Raw genomic sequence first — 17,135 nt, forward strand, 5'->3', positions numbered from 1 at the left:
AGAATATACAAGCGAAATACAGTAAGCGTAAAGTGATTTTATTCCAACAAATATTTAAAAAATAAGAGATTCCGTATGTTTTTTTTCTATCAATCGAATCAACCGAATGAATCCTGGCGAATCATTCAGCGAGAGACTGGATTCTCCAATCCTTCCCTTCTCCTCCCACCTTCCTAGGATAACAACGCGAGGATCTTGAATCTGGTCCATCTTAGCCGTGACTTTTGGGCATCTCTTGCCTCGGACACCTGCGAGAATCCGGCCGACGAGATGAAAAGAGGGGTCGATGGGGCCATTGGAGTCGGGGGAAAGGGGGGGGGCCGAGAGGGAAGGGAGAAAAAGGAAGGATACGCTCGGGGGGAAAAAGAAGGCTGAAAAAAAATACGACGCATCCCGCGGACGGGGATAGACCGGTTCGTCTGGTCCTTGATTTGAAGCCAAGAGAGTATCCTCCTTCGTTTTTTTTTTCTTTATCTTTACGCTTCCCCTCTGCCTCGACCCGCATCCCGCCCGCCGTGGCGTCCTTTTCCGCCGAGGGAACCTCTCTGTCGCCGCACTGTCGCCATCACCATCGTTTTCGCTCCGCTTTTAAGGGCGTTGCCTGCTACCGTCTCGGTGGTTGCAATGCGCATCCCGTGAGATTTATATTTACCCTCTCGCGACACACGAAGCTTTCCTCTAATTGGCTCGGCGGGGCCCCCCCTCGCTTCGCGCAGTTAAAAATGTCGCCCCTGCTGAGCGGCGAAAATGAAGGGGTTAATTGTAAAGTTTAAAGATGAAGCAGAGCAATTCTTCAGGATTAAAAATTTTGAATTAAAAAAAACTTTATTTTATCCACGTGAACTTATTGCAGATAAAACTAAGATGTATATAAGAAATGCTGCTTATGCCGCACAGAATGTTATTTGACAAAATATCCATCATCCAAAAAATATTTGTAAATCTTGTTAAACTTGTTTAATTTTTTAAATTATTTAAAAACTTTTAATTTCTAATGGCTTATGCGTTACAAGTTATTAATATCTTATCATTGTGTGAAAGTGCTATTCCCTGTAGTTTTCTAACATTTATCATCGAGATCAGATAAGTGACATTAATTCTGTAACACAACGTGTATCCATTGTCTCTTTGAGAAAGCAATATTGCCGTAATAGTTTCCGTAAAAACATCTATCTCGCCGTATAACGGACGCATTTTATTCTTCGTGCAATTAGAGAACGCGCTAATTGTGTCGGTCGCAAGAGTAACAGGCTCATTCCCACTGGATCTCCGTACACGAAAACTGACGCGATTGCATAAACCGCGTTGAAGAAAGTGTCAAGATGGAGATGTAGCAGGGAGTCGCTCGCTATTCGACGTTTCGCACGTGAAACTCAACGTTTCGCCCGTCGTACCCCATAATTATATCGCGGGCTTTTCGTGTACAGTTAATTCGTCCGCATCGCGGAGAAAGAGGCTACTTAATTGCTGCGTCGATTTCATCCTGCATTTCGCGTAAATATGCATGCATGCCGCGCGGGCGCGCGCGCATACGGTGATATGCAATAACTTTATGACGAGCGAAAAAAAGAGGAGCGTATTAAAGCTTTATTAGCGTTTTATGCATTCTATACGCGTCGCGAGATCTGTGCCGTTAAGCGCTAATGATATACATTAAGGACTGAATATTTATAAATACAAACGCGAGCCATTAACATCTTTAATGGTCATCCGTTTACGAGCAATTGCGTTATATACCGGACAAAACTTACTGTGTAACGTTGACCCATCCTATTTTCTGTAGCTCATTTAATTAAAAAGTACCTAATTGGAAAGTGGCGTTGTAATTAGTTCCGGAACGATCGATTATTTCGCCCATCAATATTTATCGATCATTATGTAGGCACTTATACAGATTTACGTGGCAGAAAAGGTGGCGAAAAATTCGCAGTTAAATGTATGGGACATTTTACGCAATGTATGGGACAGTTAACGAAGTCGCACATTTAAGAATATAAGAAGCAGACATAAATAATGATGGAAAGTTATATTGATTTTAAGATATACTTGATTGATTTAATTTCTTTCTGAATAATAATTTTTCTTGACTTTCTTGGTAGCCTTCCGCTTTTAAAGAGAAGGAGAGAAAACAGCACGAAAGTCGCTGCGTATCTTAAAATAGTATCTAATAAATAATATAAATATTATAAATTTATTGCCTCCGGAAATTGCAGCGACGTATTTGGTGTTCAAAATATCTGAATATGTCTAACTGAGAGCTAACGAATAGTCTCGTCCGTCGGTGCTCGACCAATTAACCGGGATTTCTCCGTTTTTGCGCTTTCCCGCCTCCGAAAATCTTTTATTTGTTCTATTCCACGTACAGATCTTCTTGGAATAAAAGGCGAAAAGCCTAGTCGCCGCACTCCTGGAAAAGCGGCAACCGTATCTCCGCGGTGTTTCGCAAGTTTCTGCGGTTTAAAATTAAGCTCGGGCGCGGAACGAGAGGGCCTGCGTGGCGAATATAACGTATGCGCATTCGTTACACCCCGGCGAACCTATTCATGCATTAATTCATAAAATATTTTGTACCGCGGGACGAATACCGGATTACATGACTCATAGTGACCCGCGATTAGAGCAACGATAATCGGCGAGCTCGTGTTGTTCCGATACAAAGGATCTTCGCATTGCACCGCGAAGAAACGTAACGAGAAGATCGCGGGAAAGATCTCGAGACGTTTCTCTGAAACGCACAGCGCACACGTGGTTTTAAAGATACTAAATACTGCATTTATGGGTATCAAAATTAAATGCTCAATAATTTCAAATTACCTAAAAGTTGTGTAATATCTAATTATATAGTAATTAAAAAATTGACAGCAGATAATATTTTTCAGATATCTGATGATATAAATACTAAAAATATATATAGCCGCTTAATATGTGTTTTCCAATATTTAATTTAAATAAAAAATATGTTGGTTTAGCAAGTATAATTTTACATAGTTTAAATATTAACTATACATATCACATTTAGCTGTCACTTTATATCAGATGTAAATAATATACATAGAGAGCAATACAATTATAAATAGCAAAAATTATAGAAAGAGGTAAAAGGATTCGAGATTTTTTTCCGGAGAAGAAATTAGAAATTATAATTGAAAATATGAGATACATGAGAGAAATATAATTACATTAATCTATGCAATCGTGTGCACTAATTAGAGCCAACTTCAGATTCATCTACTGCTGAACACTAGCTTTAGCCACCGATCATTCATTGATACTTTACGTTACCTCTCTTTATATTATTTTCCAAGTTTATCAAGGCAAAGGTATGCGATTCCTCCATCGTCGATCGGTTTCGATAGGCACGGAGTCATGCGATTCATTCATGAAATCTTGCGACATGCTCGCGCCACGTTACACGCTCGATTACATAAAGGCGTCCCGAACGAGTGCCTCGCATAGGTGCGTTCGCTCGTGACGTTGCAACTACCAGTCTCGCGGTGTGCAGTAGTGCTACCCACATTAGCAATGGTAGCGCATTATAGTGCGACGATAGTGAGTGCGGTGTTGTGTCTGTCTGTACAACGGTGGTGGGCACACAAGTAGGACAGCACTTTCCCTGAGTAGATTGCTCGACTCGTTCCTTAAGCGAAATCCGCTCCGACAGATTTGAGAATGGTACACAAATGCAATTCACAAAGAATGAGTCTGTTAATGATAATACAATAGTAAAAAAAAGTGCCTCAGTAATGAAGAGAACTCGGGGCAAATAGGAGCCAAACTGTTGAAGACGATTGAAATAATTTTAGCAGTGTTTAAATCTCTTTCAGGAAACGTAGCTGTATCACGACACGCGTATTTATGTTTTTTAATTGATTGTTAGGTTTCTCTATTACCTAATTTTTTTGCCTTTTTAAAATTAATAATAATTAAGAGCTAGTAAATGTGAAATTTTGATAGAAATAAACTCGAATTTATATTTATTTTTGTCACATACATTTTCGTATTATTATATTTTACATATTCTATAAAAATAGGGTACGCAGCTACACCCCTGGACAAATTAGTTAATGAAGAGAAGATTTCTTACTGTGAATATACCCTTAAGTTTCATCATGAATGTGTACACGTACACGCGTCGGCATGCGTGATGGTGGGTAAACACACGTGCACTGGGCGAGAACGAGAGTTGCTTTAAAGCTCGAGCAGATTCGATGTAATCGACCCTTTCGTCGTGGGAAACGGTTACTTTTCCTTCCGACTGGCTGAACACAACTTCGCACGAGAAACCATTTTTATCGCTCAACCTGTACGCCATTAAATGCCTCGTTCCAGATCTCGGTAAATGAATTGAGGAAAGGCGTCTCTCGTTCTGCCGTGCTAATATGAATTTAAATGTACATTATACGTTTCCTCTCTCGGACTTAAAAATGTAATTTGTCACAAACCATTAACTTACAGTGTTAATTAAATTTAAAACATATGCGCTCAATGTATATTTTAATTACACTAGAACACCATTAGCGCTCACGCAGCAAATTAGAATTCTGCAATTCCAAAATATACTTTTAAGAAATTTAATTTTTAAATTTTTAATCTAAATTTTGTATTCCAAAAATTTTAATTTTCAAGATTTAATTTTTAGAATTTTAAAATTAAAAAAATGTTTTTGAATTTAAATTAAGATTTAATTAATGAATATGAATTCTTAACGCTTATCAGCATCTGTTGATAAACTTACACACCATTAATCCATTCGACATACGAATTGTCAAAACATACGGTGATAGCCGTTCACGATACGAAATGACGTACGATATGCATCGAGATGACCGAGCATCGTGAAAAAAGAGCAACAGTTAGATTCGAGTCTCAACTTTATATTCCTCTTTTAAGAATGGAAAAAAATAAAATTCCATGTATCACTTTGATTTAACTTATTAAAGTTACGTAATGTAAAATTATGGAACTATTATTTTGGTTTTATATGGGCAGCATCTTAATTCTCTTGGACTATTTTTGGGGTTTTCGAGCTATTTGTGTCACGTACGCCGAGCGAGAATTGACGAAACGATAGAATTGTGTTCGCGGGCGGCGTACACTTTCGTTTGATGGCGCAAGATTTTCACTACGGTTTCCGCTCTAATTCTGCGATCCTTCGTGTCATTCAGCATGTGTCTTTGGACTCTCTGTACCAGTAAAATCAAGATTTGAAAGCGGTGTAATTTGAACGATTCTTATGAATCACGCCAACCATAATCTGCTTGTAACAAGAAAAAACGACGAAGTAATTATTGTAAGAATTAAAGTAATAGAGAAATTGAGCAGTTTTCTTGTGAAAACTTTGTGAGGCAATTTCGTTCTACAACATATTAAAACGATTGATCTGAAAATAGCGTTATCGAGATTTTCAATCGGTCGGTCAGAATTCATGATTTTTCTTCTTCGGCGGAGGAAGCACAATGCGTCCGCTTATATAATCGCGCGAATTCTACTAAGGTATCACGCGATGCGAAGCAAAAGAATCGCCGCGCGATAATGAGCTCTCAGCACGAATTATTGCGAGTCCGAAACTTGCATAAACCGGGACACAATCATGACATCATCTTTGGTGGGATTTTTTCGTTGCACTTCTTTCGCAATGCATCGATTAATTTCACTTCTCTAAATTGGAACAGCTGCCATCGATAAATGACTGTTGAATATTTTTTAAATATCCCCCGCTCCTCTCTCTCTCTCTCTCTCTCTCTCTCTCTCTCTCTCGCTTTATCTCTCTTTTTTCTGCTACGTTATTTGAATCTCGATCGATAGACGTGCATAATGTATTAGCGCATGACAGGGTGATATCGGCGATGCGGACGATGGATGCAATTAAGCATGATCGATGACTTGAACGACCGAATGGCCAAGCGGATCCAGAAGTGCTTAACTGCTCGGCGAGACGGCAATGTGTTGTTTCAAAACTGCTCGACAGACCGCCTCGATCGGCTCGAATTAAATCTGAGAAGTATAACGTCGTCGTCATTTTTTAGAATGCAATCTCGTTTGCCTCGATCAGAAAATAAATGGTCTTTATTGGTATATAACAAATCCGAATTTTATCTTGTTGCTCCATTCATTCCCAGACTGCAGATACAATTATTACGTCAGACTGAATATCTGATGTATTCCAACTATTCCTTCGAAAATAACATTATGCAATAAATATATATAAAAGTTATTTTCAAAATATGCTGAATATATAATAAAAATAGTTTTAATATTTACTGAATATATTTCGGCAGCTAGTAATTTATACATTTTTTAATATTTTCTGTTTTATTTATTTTCTTATTCTTGCTTATATGAATCCCTTGAGTTATTGTTAATAATAAATTAAAGCTGAATATGGCACACATGAAATATAATTTTAGATATTAAATAGTTGGTTATTACAAAAATAACTGTTCTCAATAACCTACGTTTAAGAAAATTGTTTTGTTTCTGGATCGGTTATGAATTTTTGCACGTGCACCTTTTACACGTCTCACGCGAGGGACTAATTAACGCGTAATTTATCGGTCACCCGTCGACGACGAAAAGTGAACGGCTATGACAATGTATGTACGGCTACGGCAGCGAACGAAGGGAACAGCTCGCGAGTTTACGTTCATTCATGGCTGTCGGCAACGTACATGTCATCGAACAAAGCGGGATTATTTATAAAGCGAACGAATTCGATCCTGCCGTTTCTCGTAAACGAAGTTATTTTCGAAAGTGACTTCGGGGACCCTGTCAAGGAACGCGGCGAAGTAAATCCCCCTCCCCCCCTCTCCGTGACATTTTCAAACTCTCTCGTGTCACTGTTAGAAATTTATTTTCGTGATCACGTGAAAAAGAAATGTCGGCCGACGCCTCCTGCGAGCGGTCCCGAGCGTCGATCGTTACGCCGGCAATATTGTAAGTTTCTCTTTCGCGCGAACGTAAATTTTACGACCGTCTTGTGGCCGTCTTAGTTTTGCCGCGCTGTCCCGAGGTTATCTCGTTTTCTCGGCAGTGCGTAATTTTAACGGCGATTGTAAATTAACGGCGATTGTAAATAAAGACGCGCGGTATTTTTATCATACATATGTTCATATTTAGATGCAATGCTTTATTCAAATATAATATTTATGAAGTGTGGCCAGATAAATGGTGTAGATAACAAACTGAAAAAAATTTGTTAAATTAATATTTACTATTTATTTAAACGGGAGAAATCATCAATTGCGTTTATCTCACAAGTTTTTTCCACAATTTGCAGACACATTACGTTTAATTCAATAATCGCATTTTTGTCCATATTAAATATTTAATGTCCTCACTGCTCTCTTCCATGAGATGTGACTGACCTAATCATTTTTTTACTTTATTCGCAGAAATTATTAACAGTATTGTAACTCTAATAGTATTGTCAATCTTCGACTGTAGGCCAAAGAAAGTGAGCGAAGCGAAAGTGATTGTCGATGCCGGATGCGTTACAAAAATTCAACATTGCTCGCGGAAGGAAGCCACGTCTTCGGGAAGTAAGCCCAGCCGGAAAGAGGTGCTCGACGCGAAAAGAGCTCGATTGAGACGGCTTTTCGAGTGCGACGCGATCGATTTGGAAAATTCCCTCCGCGAACTGGGATACGCTTTCGTTCCCACGCAACCTTGACCTTTTTCGTCGCGTTTCTTTCGGTCCCGCTTACGACCTTGAAGATTAACGGATCGGTATTAAACGCCAGCACTTTCACCGCTTTCGATTTAAACCGTACTTGGGCGCTGTCTTTCCCAACGTGTCGCTGTAAAATCGTCGTTGAAACATTTATAAAGAATTTGAAATTTTTTGGAGATTATTTCTACGTCAAGGATATCAATGCAAGACTCAACTGCTCGAGCAAACCGAAATAGGAATAATTTTAATGTTGCAAACGCAATATTGATAACAATAATATAATAAATAAAATTTTTGATTGCATTTTAAATATTTGATTATAACCTCGATTAAAAATTTCATCAATAGAACAATACTTTCACTTAAAAGATTGTCATTTTCATAAAATTTATAATGAAGCTATTTGTGTGTGAAACTGTTAAATCCAGAAAGTTTAGGTAATTTTAATCTTTAGATTTTATATTTACAATATTGCTTAATGTTTTCATGGATAGAATAGCATCTTAATAGCATATACTAGATTTAAATATTTCCCTTTTTTGGGTTGTCTGTGTCACGAATGCGGAGCGAGTATATTAAGAAACGATATAATTGTTTTCGCAGCATGCACTTTCATTTAGTGGCCAAATATTTTCACTGTCGTTTCCGCTCTGATTCTGTGCGATCTTTCGTACTACTCACCATGTGGCATTGGACCTGTCTGTACCGGTAAAATTAAGGTTTGAAAGCGGTGTAAATTTGAATAATTTTTATGGATCATGTAATCTTGATGTAACAAAAAATGCTGAAGAAGTAATTATGTAAAAAAAAAAATAGCAGAAAATTGAACTATCTTCTTATGAAAACTTTGCAAGGCAATGTGATATGAAATAACGAAACTATTTACAGTATTTAGTCAAATATAAGCATAATTAATGTAAAAAATAATATAGCTAAATGAATCTTCCATTGAGATGAATTACAAAACAACAGATCTGCTTGACTTCTGCTATCAGTCCGTTGTCACACGTCTGCAGTCTCTGTCGATGAAATATAAGCTTGGTATTGGCGCAGTTGATGCTAATCCGCTGCAATTTATTTCTTGAATTTACCGCTAAATGATTAATATTGCAAACATTTGGCTAACTGAATGTGGAACCTCCGTAATTAATTCTCTTAGCTGACATTCTACTAGTTCTTATTATATTACATTAATAATAGAGCTATTTTATACAACGAATTCATATTATTGCGTGATGTTATATTGAAGATGATTTATTATCTATTGAAAGTACATACACATGATGTATACGCATACACGTTACCGTATAACATAAATAAAATATATAGATATATCTTACACGTTGACGATGAGTGAAAATAAAGTGATTATCCTTGTTCTGTTAGACTTTGGTAAAATAGTTCATGCCAAAAGGGAGGTAAAGGAGAGAAGGCATATATGTATATGAAACGCGCCGAAGGGACGCTATGACGCGAGCTCTTTCATATGTACATTCACGTGATAGGCGTACACCCGAAAAGTATTTCTTTCATCGTCCGTTCCTCTTATTATTTTTTTCTTTGTCGTGAGAAAATCCGTCGTCGAAAGCACATTCGTCAAATTGCGAATTATGTTACGTACTTTTCTATTGGACGGCATATTACGGCACTGTGAGTCGTTTGCTTATTTTTCGCGCGGTTAGGTCCCAAATCGGACCCTTCGCGAGCGCTTAGGGGCTTTTTCTTCTGACCTTCTTCACTTTTGTGCTTCTGACCGCGAGAAGCCTCGGTTCTCCGGTTCACGACGAGTTTTCGTACGTTCCGCGAACGTATTCCGAGATTCGTCTTTAAGTCTCTCGCGATACTGCGTTATCGCATTCAGAATATATTTAGGACAATTAACATGATTTCGAGAATAGTTCGCATGCCTATGCGTACGTGCGTGCGAGCATATCGTTAATTTACGAATTGATATATCGAATTTTTCAAATATGTAATTTAATCTCGGAATAGTATAGCACAATATATGTAAAATATATCGCGCTTGCTTAATAAATGAAATAAAATAGAAGTTCTCTGTATCTTGAAACAAATATCAAATATTTGATTTTGCTCGAATAAAATTCAATCACCTCATGTAATGTATTAATTTATAATATAATATAATATAATATAATATTTATATGTAATATATTATATTATAATATCAGCGAGGTGATTATTTTGCTCTATCTATGCAATTGTTTGATTATAACAGTTTCTATTTCAAAATCTATACTCGTTAATTAATGTACGATATATCATGTACGCGCGAGCACGCATCATTTCCACAAAAATAAAAAAGTACATCCATTTACGTATTATTCGGAAATATATAAAGATCACTCGTTGAGCTCTTCGTACATACATATGAATACGATCATACTTACGAAAGCAACTAAAAATAAAATAAAGTTCTTCATGTCAATCAATTAATGATTTTCGCGATTACCATCAATTTCAAGGAAAAGAAAGACTTCCAAAAATATTAGAATACATTTTCAAAGAATAAGAAATAAACAAAAAGATTTGTTACAGTAAAGCGCCATATAAAATATTAATTTCTGTGTTTTTCATTAATAATATGAACATAAATCATTAATAATATTAACAAAAAATGCACAGTCGAAAGTCGCCCTCAGAGTAATCATGTCAATCGCTTGTCCATACAGGCGTTTGTCCATTAATATCGTGCATGGTTGGACACAATGGTAAGAAAAGATTATATCGGTGCTATCACATACTGACACGAGAAAGAAACACGTCCGCATACGCGGTGCATTGAGTTGCTTTACATGCGAGAGTATATATTCAAGTCTTTGAATATCTTCCGCCTGTTGACAAACGTATTGAGAAATCGAGCCGTCAGGTTAATCTCCCACTCTCGAACAAGTGGAATCCTCTTAAGAACATTCATGATAAAATACATCACGCGGCGAACGATATCTTAATGTCGGGAAATCGAGGATGCTAGGACGATTCCCTCGTCGACTCTTTCAAGAACAAAAGCCACAATGCTTAAGTCGTCGATTAAGTAATTCGTGTGATATTTTTTAGTTTTAAATCGCGACACGTTAACATTCTTTTATCTTCTTAACTCGATCTTGAAGTGCACTTTTAAGAATCACTCGCTCGAAATTGACTCGCTTAATTTACTATCCACTGGAGAACACTGGTATCACCGCCGCCAGTTGATACCAATCGGGAATCATCTTGCAAGAACGAGACGTTCGTTACGTGACTCGAGTGGCCGCCATAGGAATGGTATAGTGACTGAAATAGAAAATTTCATTTGCAAGATCTTTATACTTCTTAATGTGCAATACTTATTGATAAGTTTTGATAATAATGAGAGTTTAAAGGTTCAGTATAATATAAAATAATTTAAAATAGTTCGAGTGTTACCTTCGGCTGGCACGCCGGATGAGAGAACAATTTGACTTTTCCAAAATCATCACCCGTAGCTAAAAGCTTGCCATCGCCACTTCGTGTGCAATTATTCACGTCAGTTCCATCTGCGCCTTCCGGCCAGATGCCTATTGTCTCGAACGATATCACGCAGGTATGGGTTGCCCAATCAACATTTCTCAACATCGAAGACTGTGGAATTTGACGGCATACGCCAGGATTCCCTGAAAATCAGAGAAAGTCGTATGTCAGATGTGCAACATTATATTCCTAATTTAGAGCGATATATTGTATATTATTACTACTCCATTGTCTTCATTATAACAGCTGGTTATAATGGTGCACATTTTCTTACATTTTTATTTTTTCTTATTTTCTTGTATGTGGATAAAAAAGTTATCCGTAATTAGCAGCTATAATTATCGACAAATTATAAGAGTTATAATCTATATAGTATACTACAATAATTGTATTATGCTGTATACTTTATATTATAATTGTCTTATAAGCTTTAGAATTTTTTTCTTCTATGCAACCCGAGCTCCCGCCGCTCTACAGCGCGAAAGGTAGAAATGTGTTCGCATATGTCAAATAATTACTTCGTTAACGACGTTGTAATCTTCAAGGAATTTATTTTTTTAAAGCTAAAGTAACCATATGGGAAGCCATATGGAGAAAATAAACATTCCAAGGTTCATGAGATAAAGAGAAAACGCAGAGAAGATTAAAAATCTTGAATTTCAAAGGGGATTCTTCGGAAATTTAAACATTTCAAAACTTCCCAGTTGGCAAGAATTCATGCTCTATTTGTAAAGCACAAGTATATAGAGAGAAAATTTCGAGCTTCAATCATTTAAGACAGATAATAGATTAGTATGAAAAAGATTAAATCTTCCTAAAGGAAAAATTTTATTAGTTCCGCACTTAGGACGTACAAAAATCCAAAGAAAGAATTCCGATGAAATAATCAAATAGATGAGGAAAATACTAGCCCCTTACATCCAAGAAACTAAATATGGTCATAAATTATTCTTGAGCAGTCTTGGGGCGCGTTCCGTTACTCGCATGGTGCGCATAATGCATCACTTATCCTTGTTTAACATTAGGTGAACAACAAGGATAAACGGAACGCGCCCTTAGATATGGTCATAAATTATTCTTGAACAGTCCTAGAAAACAAAATCTTTTCCGAGAAAGTATAAAAACACAAAGGATCTAAAAAACAAAGAAAATACAATCCCAAGGTACACTTAATGTTTCTGTAGTCTTTTAAGATCGATATTTTTCATTTGCTTCAGTATTCAATAGTCATACTAGTAACAATGTTTGAACATGTTATGACAATGTGACGGACATCCTTTCTTGATCTTTTCTAGTAATTATCTTCTATACTCTCTTTCCTTCTTTATTTACTCTGTTTTAACTTATCCCAAATTATACTCAATTAAATTAAATTATTAAAAATTATTTTACTTACAATAAAGCAGCTCATAGTCTCCGCTGTTGCTGCGTAAGTACTGACCATCCACGGACCAATCCAAATGAGTTAGAAAACTGGAATGTCCCTGAAATAAAGAAAAATCCATATGTTCACACTGTACGTACATGTATTATCAACTATCTCAATAAGTTACAGATATTGCGTTCTTGTTGCTAGCTATAGAATATTAAATAATCAGTGTGTTATATGGCAAATTAATAGCACAATTCTATCATCTATCTGCTATCATATTGTAATTACTTTATGCAAGCAATGCTTAACGTGCGTGCGGGTGCTAAGTTAAGTGGAAGTTTAACTGTGTAATTAACAATATTCTACGATCATGTATGAGACTAAAGCGAGGTACGTCGCGTCACGTTTTTTAACTGTATGAGAAATTAGATGCGTTTAAAATAATTTCGTGCGCAACGCGACGTCCTTTCTACGTTTCCGAGTGGCCGAAACACAAGTCTTACTCCGTGCCTTCGAATCCGCTTTGGCTAGAAATGGAAAAGAATTGTATTGAATATTATTAGGCTTAAGAATGTTTACGGGAAATTGTTGATAAAATGTATTTCGTCATATTTGTCATTAGTTTGATAAAACTATTTAAATTACATGTATTTACAAATAATTTTCCCAATTATTTACAGTTTTGAAACGGATATTTAAATAATTATTTTTTAATAATTGTCATAGTAGTATATACAATGTAATGGAAGAAAAATGGTTTAGATTTCTTTAAAAAACAATGGAAATAAACTTAATAGATGGCAAATGTCATATTTTTCTTGCTGATAAGGCAATTATTTTTATCGCAAGATTAAAGTTATTGAGTTATTAATGAATGCTATTTGTAACTAATTATTCATTATAGGGAAGTAAATATGTACACACATTAAGTCTGTTATTTACATTATTTACAACACACTCAGTAATATCAAGTATGTTACAATAAGATGAATTAAAATTTTCAGGATAAAATTATGCAATTCATATAAGGGAATTTTAAACGAATATAATAATTTATAATAACGAAACTTGTAACATGAAAAATTCATTTAGAGTTAATAGAGATACATAACATTAAGTTTATGAAAAATATTCTGTTTAATGTTAAAATGGCTTTATTAAAAAATAATATTCATAGAAAATATAAGAATTTTACTGATGCCGTAATGAGATAATAGAAAATTATTATTAATTTGCAATAACTTACCATACATCGCCCAACTCGACTATATTTGGTCGCGTCCTCGTTCACTTGATAAATGTAAATGTAATTATCTCTGGAGCCGAGAGCAAGCAAAGAACCATCGGGCGAGAATTGAACGACCTAAAAACCATAAGCACGATGTAACAAAGTACGAATTGAAAAACAATTTTTCGTTGTAAATTTTTATGATATACTATGCTGTTATAAACATTTAATTTAATTGTTTTGTCAAATATGATTGAATCAGACATAAGATCGAACTATTTTCATTTATTTCGACCTATTTTAAAGCTATAATTAATAATTCAACATTATATAAACGTACCTGAATAGGCTCGGAACCGTCGCTATGGTGTGTGTACAACTCTCGCGTCTCGCTATCAATTGCCAACCATTTCCCGGACACACAGCCGACGACTATGATACTACCATCCGGCGAAAAAGCGATGCTTTGTGCTTGCTCCTAAACAATGTATAAAAACCAACGCATTTTTATATTGTTTTTTATTTCACATTGATTTTATAAGAAGAAACTATAATATTTATTTTAATTGATTAAATATATTTTATTTTATACTAAAAATCATATCTTTAAATATCTTTTTTAATAAAAATGATAATAAAAATTAATAAAGTAAAACAATTGTTTCCATATATTTCTCTACGAAATGAAAAAAATCGGAAACATTACTTATATTATTTCATTAATTCCCGTGATTTAATTAATTAAAGTATTTATAACCAAGTTTTGTTATTTCTCAAAATGCATTTTTGCTTGTTTGCAGGATAACGGAAACAGAGTGTGCTACTAGATAAACAAACGCTACATACCCCGATGTCTTTGCTCCACACTACGGTATGGCTTAAACTGTCCCACATCTGTAACAATCTGTCGTGTCCCGCAGTGGCGAACTGAGGTAAAGTCGGATGAGCCGCAAGTCCCCAAACTTCCTCGGCGTGACCCAACATTGCGGGATTGAAACCCATGTCAATCTCGCCAACGAGAATGCAGTTTCTCGTCGTGCCGATTAATAATTGAGTGCCCCTTCCTTCCGAGAGCGTTCGAATTCCACCGAAATGATCCTCAATCTATCAGACAAATTTTATTATCTAATAAGTAAACTTGACCGTTTATGAAAATAACACAAGTAGGGTAAACTCGGGTAAGATGGCCATAGAGGAAAGATGGCCAACCCATGTTCCATTCGATGTTTTATGGCGAGCTAGATTGAAAGAACATGGGTTGGCCATCTTTCCTCTATGGCCATTTTACCCGAGTTTACCCTAATAGAAATATGCCTTTTATGGTCAGGCTGGATCTTTGTGCTTATTACCAAAACGATAATGAAATTTTATTATCCTTTCGGTATCGAAAAATATATTGATAAAGTCGAAAAAAGACATGCAAATAAATTTCCTCTTAAATTTAAGTCTCTCCGACTTGCCTGAGCTTCTTCTCCCGTCAGATTCAAAGACGCGTCAAAATACAAAATCTTGCCGTCCTTCCCGCCTCCCGTAATAATGTTGCCATTTTTTAGAACACATATGGAGAAAATCGATCCTTCGTGGAGATTCCTCACTAGCCTTGAAATTGTGTTAGTACCTAAAAAAAAAGAGATATAGTAAGATATATACATAATAGATAGCTTTTTTATCTTGAGAGTGAATTAATTTAACCTTTATAAGCAGTTTTTTTTTTATTAATAACGACGAAGATAATTTTTTCCGATTCTTTACATATTTAACGAAGATTATTATTACTAGATACTATAATTGTTAAGGAGACCAAGTCCTCGCTACCTCGAGTCCAAACGATGATGTTGCCGTTGCTGTCGCCGGTGAGGACGTCGCCGTTTTGATTGAAGGCGACACAGGTAACGTACCTGGGCTTATCTCTGCTCTCGAAGATGCCCATACGTTTATACAACATGCCGCCGTTGTCCAGGGACCAAAATGACACGTGTCCTTTTCCGCAGGAGACGATCTGGTTACGTTCCAGCGGATGCCACTCGGCGCAAACCACCGTGTCGACAGAGCACTGCAATCGACAGTCATCAGCCGTTAAATGGCCTGCTTCCGGCCGAAATATACGTAAATCATTTGCAACATTATAAATATGCCGCAATTTTTAATAGCGTCATTACGCGCGTGTCAAATTATCGTCGCGTACCTTCGTTTCGGTCACTTTGGTGCCACGATCGCTCTTCTGCCAGTCCCAGATCGATATATTGTGATCGGAGGTCTCGTCGATGGCGCACAAATAATTTCCGCCGTCGGCCTTGGAGAATGACAGGCAGCAAATCGATCCGTCGAATTCGCCATTGCCGATCACGCTGAGAGTCGTCAGGCTCACGGAGTTCCATATTCTTATGTGTGGCTAAAATCCATATCGACCCGTCTATAGCATCTCATTAATTTATCTGCTACGTTTCATTATATAATTAAAATAGCTTTCTATTTTCTTTATTTTTTTATATATTTTAATATTTTCATAATTTTACCATAGCATCCCGGCGATCTGTCCCGCACACTTGTCCTGTGGCGACAACCAATTTGTTAGGATGAATCGCTATGCTGTATAAAAAAATATCAAATTAATATTGCTTAACATACGTTCCGTAATTCCTTATTTTATAATAACTGACTAAAGAACATTTTATATATTATAATTTTCTTTTATTTCATAAACAAAATTAAATAAATTTACTTCTCTTTCCTTTTCTCAGAATTAAAGTTTATTGTATTAAAATATTAACGACTGAATATTTTTATTACTCATGAGATATTTAATTATCGTAGCATTTTTCTTTGCAAGAACTGGATATTACTTCTCAACTTCTCACTCACCATTTGACATCGTCCGTATGACCTAGGTAATGTCTCTGGCTGTGCTCCTCCATGTTGTACAGAACAACGACTGCCGCGACGAAATATACGATCTCGCCGGTCGGCAGCAGGTGTAAATTGCTGCGGCAATCGCGGCCGCGGTAACCGTAAACCCAGTCGAGCTTCAATTTGCTCTGCGGCGGCGTGCTAACTTTGTGAAGGTCGTAGGACTCCATCATGGACGTAGGGACGTAAAGAACGACCGGTCGGCCGCGCAAGTACATGCGGACGGTGCCTTCCTCCTCGTTGTACTGCATGTCTCTAGTACTACAAAGAGATTACATTTGTTTATTCGTTCTTTTCGTTAAATTTTACTTTGCGATCGATATTTCGCGCGTATGCGTTCAAGGACTCAAAATTAAGCTGAAAATTGTTTTCAAGCGACGAATTTCTCACAAAAAAGTTCACGAATTGAACAAATTTATCTAATCAATGATTTTTTTTCTGTCATGCAGCAA

General features: G+C 36.4%; 1 protein-coding gene and 1 long non-coding RNA gene across 12 annotated transcripts in view; one reads left to right on the forward strand and one right to left on the reverse strand.

The window, feature by feature from the left end:
* The window catches only part of LOC139774515 (uncharacterized), a 34,823-nt gene extending 19,602 nt beyond the window's left edge, over positions 1 to 15,221 (forward strand). Inside the window, exon 2 of the long non-coding RNA XR_011718599.1 lies at positions 14,577 to 15,221. This is a non-coding gene — a long non-coding RNA (uncharacterized lncRNA). The remainder of the gene's footprint in view (positions 1 to 14,576) is intronic.
* LOC139774000 (echinoderm microtubule-associated protein-like 2) overlaps positions 8,908 to 17,135 on the reverse strand; it is a 37,425-nt gene continuing 29,197 nt past the window's right edge. For 9 of the 11 annotated variants that reach the window (XM_071709683.1, XM_071709022.1, XM_071709194.1 and 6 more), the window contains 12 exons: positions 16,639 to 16,944; positions 16,293 to 16,365; positions 15,962 to 16,168; positions 15,592 to 15,829; positions 15,237 to 15,394; positions 14,623 to 14,880; positions 14,117 to 14,254; positions 13,795 to 13,911; positions 13,052 to 13,075; positions 12,573 to 12,660; positions 11,093 to 11,319; positions 8,908 to 10,960 (listed from right to left, as the gene is read on the reverse strand). In XM_071709683.1, coding sequence (XP_071565784.1) covers positions 10,835 to 10,960; positions 11,093 to 11,319; positions 12,573 to 12,660; positions 13,052 to 13,075; positions 13,795 to 13,911; positions 14,117 to 14,254; positions 14,623 to 14,880; positions 15,237 to 15,394; positions 15,592 to 15,829; positions 15,962 to 16,168; positions 16,293 to 16,365; positions 16,639 to 16,944 — 1,960 coding nt within the window. In that variant the 3' untranslated portion in view covers positions 8,908 to 10,834. The remainder of the gene's footprint in view (positions 10,961 to 11,092; positions 11,320 to 12,572; positions 12,661 to 13,051; positions 13,076 to 13,794; positions 13,912 to 14,116; positions 14,255 to 14,622; positions 14,881 to 15,236; positions 15,395 to 15,591; positions 15,830 to 15,961; positions 16,169 to 16,292; positions 16,366 to 16,638; positions 16,945 to 17,135) is intronic. The other 2 variants (XM_071709108.1, XM_071709768.1) reach the window with 1 other exon arrangement.

The sequence above is a fragment of the Temnothorax nylanderi genome, unplaced genomic scaffold, assembly GCF_030848795.1.
Source record: "Temnothorax nylanderi isolate EJ_2023f unplaced genomic scaffold, tnyl_v1.0 TNYL_tig0001_pilon, whole genome shotgun sequence".
In the NCBI taxonomy this organism is placed as follows: domain Eukaryota; kingdom Metazoa; phylum Arthropoda; class Insecta; order Hymenoptera; family Formicidae; genus Temnothorax; species Temnothorax nylanderi.